The 9,928-nt window shown below is 34.7% G+C and overlaps 1 protein-coding gene across 4 annotated transcripts in view; it reads left to right on the top strand.

Annotated features, from left to right (window-relative positions):
* Window positions 1–9,928, top strand: part of Pcnx1 (pecanex homolog 1) — a 134,443-nt gene that overhangs the window by 35,116 nt on the left and 89,399 nt on the right. For 3 of the 4 annotated variants that reach the window (XM_023703281.1, XM_023703279.1, XM_023703282.1), the window contains one exon: window positions 3,677–3,861. The exons of the other annotated variant lie outside the window; for it this stretch is intronic. In XM_023703281.1, coding sequence (XP_023559049.1) covers window positions 3,677–3,861 — 185 coding nt within the window. The remainder of the gene's footprint in view (window positions 1–3,676; window positions 3,862–9,928) is intronic. 4 annotated transcript variants of the gene reach the window in all.

Raw genomic sequence — 9,928 nt, forward strand, 5'->3', positions numbered from 1 at the left:
GATGCTTGAGACCTCAGGGGTCCTTAGCCATGCATATACTGTGTTTTTTCCTACATGATGTTTTTGATGAAGTTTAATTTATAAATGTAGCACAATAAAACATTAACATTAATAACTGCTAATAAAACAGAACATTTATAGCACTGTATAATTAGAGGTATATAAAGCTTACTAATATTTTATTTCTGGAATTTTCAGTTTAATATTTCAGACTGGTGTTGACTGTGGGTAACTGGAATCACAGAAAGTAAAATCTTGATTAATATACTATGTTTCAAACTTAGTGAATTATTTAAATAATGACCAACCCAAAAGCAGCTTGTTTGCTTGTAATGATTACAAATGAATCATTAATTTACTTAATAATTTGCTTATTTTTTATAGTGCTGTTAGAATAAATGCAAGATTTTTTGTTTTCTTTGAGATAGGGTCTCATTCTGTAGTCCAAGCCACCCTGGCTTACACTGTCTGTCTAACCCAGCTAGCTTCAGCCCCAGTCCTCCTGCTTAGCCGTAGGGTGTTGGGATCACAGACATGCATGGCCACACCAGCTAGAGTTACATCGTAAGTGTTTCCAAATTAAGTTGCTAATATAGGTAGCTTTTATAGGCCTTTATTTAAATTTCTCCTAGTTACAAGATCTACAAACAAGTGTTTTAAACTTAGAATAAAAATATTAAGAATTCTGTACTAACCTGAATTTCCTGTGTTTTTGAATTCTAGTTTATATACTGGAGTGGAAAGAAATCAGTGATTTGGGGCAGCGAAAAAAAGAGTTAGCGTACTTATTTGATGTGTCTTAAGAATATAAGATTGAAAGATATGTAATAAGGTCATAGTAATGTGAGAATGCAAGATTAGCACTCATAGGGATCATTTTGTGATCAGACCTAAAGCCACCAAGTATTTGTTGCTTGTGTACTATGTTCAAGACACATTTTTCTCTGAGATCAAGATACTTAAGAGCATATTGTACTTGGGAAGATACATGTAAAGGTAACTGATAGCAGTACAAGGCAGAATATTCAGCTACTATCTCAGTGGTTCAGAGGAAGGAAGGACAGAACAACTATTCTATCACTGAAATTAGAAATGAGAGTTAGTACGATTGCATTGCCAGTGATACCGCCTGTGCCTCCTAACTGTAGACCCAGATTTCTACCTTTCCCTTGACTGTGTCATAGTACCTTTTCTCAAAGTGATAGATTTGTAGTGTAATTGAAGCTGTGAAAAGCTACGTTCATAGTTTGAAATGAAGTGCAGCCTTCCAGAGAAATGTTTTCTAACAATTTGTGCAAGGATGACAGGCTTTATTGTTGTTAAAAGGTTTGAAAAGAGATGTAAATATCTTATTACTAGCTTTTATACTTAAGAAAGTTTTACATTTATTTTTTATTTTTTATTTTTTTGTATTTTAGAGAAGGGTCTACAGAGTATTCAGGGTTTCACTACTAGATTGGACTTGTAGTGAGATTATAGGCTCGAGCCACCACGCCCAGTCTCAGTTGCTGTCTCAGGGCACCCCGGGAGCGGGGCCAGCACTTTAGTGTGCTGAGCTATTTGGCTGGCCCTAAGTTTGACATTTATAAGCACAGATTTTAGCTCCTTTTTTCTGGAGTTGATTTTTATGTGCAGACTAGCATTTTGAAAACATTTGTATATTTGGTTGTGCACTGTACATTTCTGGGTTGAGGACAGTATATTCTTAAATATGCTCACACTAAAGTTCATCTAGCTATACCTTTATAATTTTAAGTAGAAAAAATTTTGGAATGGAAATTCCAAGTGGAAAATTTTGCTGAATACATAAAATTATACTATCTTCTGAATCTGAAAGGATATATTTGAACTAATTAAATTTTTTTCTATTTTCTCATGAAATTAGTTTATTTTGGCAAAGTTTGTGGATAAGTTTAAATTGCTACTGAGGAAGAGTAACACATCTGTTGTATAGTAGGAATATAAAAACTTTATTCTCAGTATCTTCTTTTGATTTATATATATTGTACAAAGATCCTAGAAGGTCTTAGTCTAAGGACATTAACTCTCCTGTATAGCCCAGGCTGGCCTTGAACACACAGCGATCCTCCTTTCTGAGCTTCCTGTGTACAGGGATTCTAGAGTGTACACACCACACCTGCCTAGCTGTATGTATTTCTTACATTCTGCTTAGAATGTGTCCTGTTTTGTAGTTCTAAAAGAAGCCTGAAAAAAATGAATGCTTTTGGTATTTTATGGAATGTTCTATAATGGTACAAACACTCTATAGTCTACATTATCCAATATAGTGATGCTAGTGACTAGTGACAGCCCACGTAGGTAGGCCTTTAGCTATGGCAGCCAATAGTTAAGGTGGTTACTGAACATTGGAGATGGTCAGTGACTAAGGAACTACAATTTTTAATGAAATGCTCCCAAGCTACCGTATCAGACAGTGTAGCTCAGAGTATTGTCTCCACAGCCAAAAGGCTAAGCAGTATACTGTATGCAGCATTTTTCTACTTAGCCTTTTAGTTCATGCAGAAGATGTTTGTTTTATAGGGACCAGAGAAACCATTATATTGACAGAGACAAGTGGGTACTCATTAAAAATGATAAAGTAACTAAATGAGGTTACCCTTTGTGTTCTAGAAGTCTGTTTTAGTAATGGGTGCTGGCATAGTTTAAAGTAAACTTATATGGGCAGAATGCAATGTTGCGTTGAACATCATGAGGAGAATAATTACAGTGAAAATGTTTTTGTGAATTTCATCAGTTTAAACTTGACATATCTTACTAAAATTTGTGTTAAATATATAAGACATAAGTGAATTTAGGAAAATCAAAGTCTTGTAAATAATTGTAATAAAAAATTTATGACAGTTTAATATCTTAAAGATTTTATAAATTTAAAAAAGGCTGAAATGTTCTTGGAGAAATTACAGGTTTCCAAATTGCCAAGCTTTTCTGAACTAATGGATCTTTGTTAATGAGACTGTAATATGCATTGGAAAAGAAAATAACAAAATTTGTTAAAGGACCATAATTGGTAACTAACACTAATGGGTGGCATTATTTCATTAATATGTAGGCCTTTTACACACAGCACTTGGTATCAGTCTGCTTCTGTCCCTGTCCCAATGGTCATTTTTATTTCACTTGGTGAAGTAAGTTTCTCTGGGTCTCATATTAGTGATTTTTTTTTAAATTAAGATTATCATCTTAGTAAAAGTTGATAAAGATTCTTTGATTTTTTTCAAGTACAAAGAACTTTGTTTATTGTGAACTTCAGATTCCAGAATATCTAAAAAGATATACCAGCCTCAGACTACAAAGTAAGGTTCCTTACCGGGAGCCCGCCCCCACCCATACGTTGAATGTACTCACAGTTCTTCTTTCCTGTTTCCTTAACACTAGGATTTAGTCAGCTTTGAGGTGGAAGAAAGTTGCAGATTAACAATCTACATATATGTTTACTTGGCTCATCATGTGGAGCAAATCAATAAGGACCAGAGTATTTATGTCTGTGCAGTTTGGGTATTTTGCGAGGTTTCTTGGCTCTTTCTTAGGTTATGTTAAAACCTAAAGTTAAAGATAAAGTATCTTTGTGAAATCAGTTTTCTGTATTGATTTCATTCTAGCTATTGTTCTCTCTTTTCTTCCCTGTAATGTCTCCCCAATCCATGTTTTTTCGTAGCCTTCAAGATGGTCAGCAAGGCCAGCAGTGCACAGCCCAGGTCAAAGTCCAGTCCCGCCCCCCTTCTCAGGCCGCAGTGCTCAGTGCTAGTGCCTCCTTGCTGGTGAGAAATGGGAGTGGCCACTTAGAGACGTCACGTGACAATGCGTCTGCTGTAGGCGGTGGCAGTTTGCACGATGAACTTGGTATGCAGGCCTTATGTCGTCTCGGTGCTATAGAGCTTTAATGTGGCGGACGGCGGGTAACAGTGATTGCAGCTCTTGCTTGAGGTAGCTTCATTTTGGAGCTATGTGTAGGAACATTGTTTATGTAGGTTTTCTCTGTGTATAAGGAAAAACTGACTTCTTTCTGGGTGTCTGCCTATGTCCATTATTAATAGGTGGTTAATGTGTTAATAAGTATACATTTTAGTGTTGCCTTAAAATGATGTGGGGAAGTTTCTAATACCTAGGTATTTGCACCATGTGGGAAAAAAAAAAATTTTTTTTTAAATTGCATTGACTAAACTTTTGCTTTTAAAAAAATCTTTAAGATATACATGCACAGTGGCCGGGGAGATGACTCAGTGGAATAAGCGCTTCCCTGGCAAGCACAAGGGCCTGAGTTCCATCCCTGGTTCCGCCAAAAAAAAAAAAAAAAAAATTTGTGTGTGTGTGTGTGTGTGTGTGTGTGTGTGTATACATATGAAAGACAATGGTTTTGTGCTAAATATATTATAGATATTTTATATTATATATATAGCTAATAGTATTCTAATGCAATATTCTGAGGACAGCGGCTCTCTGCTAATATCAAACAACTTTATAAAAGCTTATTTTTTCTAATGAAGGTATCTATGATTATATAAATTCCTGCATAGTTAATTCTTACAGATGTAGTGTAGTATACATACTCAAATACATGCTTCTGTGCATTAGTATTTAAAGACTGGATTGTATACTGTTTTGTATTTCTGTATGTGATCCACCATTTTTATTCTCAGAATGGACATTAAAAATGGTTTAAGTAAATACAATGAAGAAAATTTTGATATTCAGAAATACCCATTTTAGGACCAGGGAGATAATTCAGCAATGTAAACACCTGCCTGGCAAGCTCAAGGTCCTGAGTTCAATCCCTGGTACAAAAAAAAGAAAAAGAAACATCCGTGTTATCAAAATTATAACCACTTTTCATATACAAAGATGAAAATGCAGTTTAGGTTTTGATTACAAGACTATTGCAGTCATGTGGCCAAAATTAGGCTTGATAAAACTGTGCATGCTCTCTGTTTATTGACTCCTTTTCCGTTTTGTAAAACTGAGGTACAGGGATGCATGAATATGGGCATGCATATATACACATACTCGTGAAAGAAAAAATCATTGACACTTCTTTTTTTAATATTTATTTTTTTAATTGAGAAATAAATATGCATTGACACTTCTTGAAGCAACTTGGAAGTGGTCACCTAAGATATTTATAACATACTATATGGTGGTTTTATGTATTTCAGTGAGAAGACAGTAAAGCACTTTAAATTTAGAATTTTTTTTCATAATTTTATTGATAAACAGATAGCAGTGAGACAGTTTCAAATCAAATCGGTAGGACAGTTTCAATAACTAACACATTGCATATATTCTTCTTAGTGGTTAATTGCTGTACAAAAATTTAGAATGTTTTTGTGTTTGAATTTGTCATTTGGAGAGGAAGAAAGTCTCTAAGGAGAATACTGGTGAGGGAATCAAGTTTTACGTAGCTGCTCGTTTTAATTGCAAGCAGAGTACTTTTTAGTTGTAAATATGATCTGTAATGTAGTACCATAATGCTTGTCACCAGCTAACTCTCATGGACAAAGGTTTGTGAGCCTGCAAATGTGAAGTTACAGCTTTTTCATTTGTCCATTGGCTTTATGGTAATTGGTTGGCTGCAGTAAAAGATTTCATTTTGATCTTCATTTAGTTTTTTTTTTTTTTTGGGAAGGGTCTACAGGATGTTCAAGGTCTCACTACTAGATCGGACTTGTAGTGATCTGCCTGTTTACAGGCTCCCAAGAGCTGGGATTATGGGCACACACCACCATGCCCAGTCTCAATCGCTGTCTCAGTATGCCCCAGGGGCGAGGCCTGCACGGCAGGCTGGGGATCAAACCCCTGGCCCTTCTTGCAGGTGCTTTAATCTGCTGAGCTACTTGGCCAGCCCTAGATCTTTAGACTTTTATCAGATCAAGGAAAAAATAAAATAGATAATTTTCCTCCATGAAAAGTTTTAGTTTGCTTAAAAGTTAGCCAAGCAAACATTCGTTATAAAACTTCACTTTAAAGCCCTGTGTAGATCATTAGAAATAAATATGTTTGACCTGTCTTGCTATTCTGGAGGTAAATACCCTCTTCTGATTGGAAATGACTAGCGCTGGAATAACTTTTGTGGCATGGTTTTTCTGTGATTTTAATTAACAGTAGTAAGATAATTCTTGAGTACTAATACTTAGATAGGTTAGCCATGATAGAATGTTTAACAGAAGATTGCTTCCTTCCAGATTTAACTGCTTCTCTAGGAAGTTTTTAAGCATACACTTTCCACATGTGAAGTATATATTTTATTGTATTTTATACTTATGTGTCATGCAGAGGTACTGAAATCTGTATTCATGAAGCATAATTGTTACTGATGGTTTTAGAAATCATATTGTGAGTGATACAAGAAAAGCTTGGATAATTAGTGTTCTTGTAGATTTCATGAAATGTTAGGGGTTTTTTTTTTTGTTTTGTTTTTTGCTTTTTTTTTAAGCTCAAGTGACTTAATAAAGCGTAAACTTTGAAGTTAACATTTTTGAAAAATAAACTTTCATTAGAATTAAGTCTTACTGTGCAATGTTTCACACCTTAAAGATTAATTTTATTCTGTTGAATCTTTCATCAGACTTGGTTATTACAGTATTTCACACTTTTTGTGAATTAAACTATAATAATGCTAAGTAAAAAGCTGTGGTTCAGCGCTCAGATTAGGCCACCCAAAAGGTGGCCTTAAAGATCTATTTTATGTTTGCCAAGCTGCTTCAGAAAACATGGCAATCACTTGCCATTTTCATGTTAATTATACCTTCTTTTTAGGAATAAAAATAATAAATAATTATTATTTAGCACTAATTATTATTGAACACTAATAAATTGGTGCAGTGATGAAAGATGCCTCTAGAGCTTATAATTACGCTCTTGATATGCAACATGGCATCTCAAAGGAAATGTTCTAGATAAGATCAGATGGTGGAATGGGAGAGTTAGCATGCAGGTGTGCAGTCGCTGGTGGCAGTGGTGATACGCCTTGGAAAATATGTCAAATTTTAATTTTGTTTCTATTTGAAAAATTTAAAAATTCTTACAGTACAGATAAGAAAGCAACGTAAGAGAGTTTTATGTTTATCAATATATAAATACAGGATTAAGTTTGGTTTATGTTTTATGGATTTAGACATTGACACAAGTGCATGTTTCAGAGGGTTTTTTGATTGTTTCACTACTGTCCAAGGACTGATGAAGTTATTCTTTGAGATAATGTGCCTTATTATAGAGTTTATTAGTTTGAAAATACCCAGTTCTAGAAGACTGAAAGGAAGCCTGGCAACACCCATGCCCTGTTGTCCTTATTAAGCAGTGTATAGCAGCTGTGTATAATTAAACAGAAATAAAGTTTAGAGGCTTTTAAGTGTTTTACTTTAAGGAGAAGAGACTCAAATGATCTATAATACATGAGAAACTTTTATTAGAGTTAGTGTTTGTGTTTTAGCAGCAGTTAAAATACTGTGCTACTTTGTGCATTTGGAGTGTGGCAAACAAAACATGTCTTGTTCATGTAAAAACAGAATCAGAGGACTGCCTAGAATGTTGGAGTTTTTACTGGCAGATTTTTCATTTATTGGAACAAAAAGGTCTACACTCAATTTACAACAGCCTTGATGTCTTTTTTTGCTTTCAGTACAACAATACTAAATTCTGTTTTTGATCCTTTTGGGGAGGAAGGCCTGCATATAACAGTATATAAATAAAATTCAAATGTTTATATAAATGATAAAAATGCTTCATTTTATCTAGAAGAAAGAGGGGCTACAAGGTATAGGGGATATATTCTACTTTCACAACTTTTTGGTAAAATATGTTTTTACCCAGCCTTAACACAGAAATGCAAGTTTACAGATACTGGGCAGCATGTTGAAGAAAAGTCGCCTGTAATCCCATCACCAAGTGATACCCGCTGTTAATATTTTGTCATTCTTTTATCCAGTCTTTTAAAATGTGTTGTGTATAAGTTTTTGAAATAAAAGTTGGGATTTATTGTGAATTTTTGTATCTTTTTTTGCTTAGTACGTCTGAACAACATGTTGTAACTGTTTTCTTTTAAATGGCTGCATAAAACTTTGTTTAGGGCCAGGGAGATAGCCAGTAGAGTAAGTGCCTGCCTGACAAGCGCAGCGTCTTGAGTTCAATCCCCAGTACTGCAAAAAACAAAAACAAAAACTAACTTTCTATAGTTCTTGAAAGGCAGTTCATTGTAGTCAGCTGTAGAATCAGACTGCTAGCTTCAAATCCAAGCTCCACCATTACTAGCTGCGTGACCTGGGACAAGATACTTCTTTCCCTGTGCCTCACTTTCTTTGTTTATTAAAGGGATCCAATGATGCCTACTTCATATGTTTGTGAAGGTTCTATATGTTAAATAAAATATGCGAAACAATTAGAACAGTGCATGACAGTAGTAAGTTTAATAGGTAAATATTATTGTTACTGCTAATAGTGATAAAACATTGCTATATCATGTTGTATTTAACCAGTTAACTACGTTTGTTGTTTGCCTTTAAGATGTTTCCCTCTATTTTCTATTACAATAAATGCTGTGCTGAAAGTCCTTTAGGAAATACTTTATGTCCTTTATTAAAGACTTATGATTGATTCTTACAATAAATATGTTGAAGTGGAATTCTCAAGAAGAAAAAACATTATTGGGACACCTATAGGTTTACTTTTAATTGCTTTATGAAAAGCTCATACAAGTTTATCTTTTATCTAGCAGGGTTTTAGAGTGTCTTTTATCCCCACAAATACAAATTAAAAATAAACCTAGATAAATTTTATCTGCTCTAACCTTTGTTCCCTGGATAATGCTCAGAAGTTTATCATTGACACTGTGCCATGTCCGTAGGTTTGTTAAGTTCTTTTTTTTTTTTTTTTTTTTTGATGGAACCGGGGATTGAACTCAGGCCCTTGTACTTGCCAGACAAGTGCTTATTCTACTGAGCTATCTCCCCAATATGTCAGCTGCTTTAGGAATTTTAAAAAAGACAACAGGGACTAGTTGAGATCTAATGTGTCTCCATTGTATTGTAAAGAGTTCATTGATCATTAGACTATCTGCCCTCTAGCACTGAACATTCTTAAAATTATTAAAGTCCATTAATACATGCATTTCTTGCAATGTAGTTTATATTGTTTAATAGAGAGATCACCTAAAATCTGTGGCTAAAATTAAAAAGCATTTTATATTTCTGTTGTAACTATCTAATGGGATTCATTCCTGGTGTTTGCTTTGCCTTCGTTATCTTCCACATGTGGCTTTCCTGCCTGGTCTAATGTGATTTAGTGGTTGTTGAAAGTTATGAGAACAGTTGACAGGGCTAGATGAGGGTGTTTCGGTCAGGTGGGAGTACCACCTTTGTCTCTGAGATGGTGACGTGGGAAATGTGTCTTTCACTTTTCCCAACTATCATTGGCCTATGCATGGTCACATGGTGATATGCAGCTGTCCTCTATCTTGGCAAGCATGAGCTTAACTCAAATTCAGGCAAAAAAGATATTAAGTGGAATAAGGAGAAAATAGACGCTGGAGGCCAGTCCTCAGTCTTTTGCACAATAAGGTAATAAGGATTTTATATCAATAAATTAAAGATCATTGAGCTGCTGAAAAAATTGGTAGTCAAAGAAAAGACATAAAAGTGAGTCCAAAATAGTGGGTTGTGGGTCCAAAATTCAACCTGGCTCATATTTTTTAACAATTGAAAATTAAAAGCAGGGTTGAGATTATTTTTTGTGTCTTGAATTGTAATCGTGTCCATTGTTGGCAAAGTCTTAGAAAAGGAAACCATTAAATGACAGAACATTTTTGTATAACACGTTAGAATTGGAGATCAAGACCACTCATACTTTGATCTTCAGTGGTAATTTCACAACACTGTGAGAATGATCTATTTGTCTTGGGACAAAGTAGACGTAAAAATTG

The sequence above is a fragment of the Octodon degus genome, unplaced genomic scaffold (genome assembly GCF_000260255.1).
Source record: "Octodon degus isolate 3935 unplaced genomic scaffold, OctDeg1.0 scaffold00007, whole genome shotgun sequence".
Classification (NCBI taxonomy): domain Eukaryota; kingdom Metazoa; phylum Chordata; class Mammalia; order Rodentia; family Octodontidae; genus Octodon; species Octodon degus.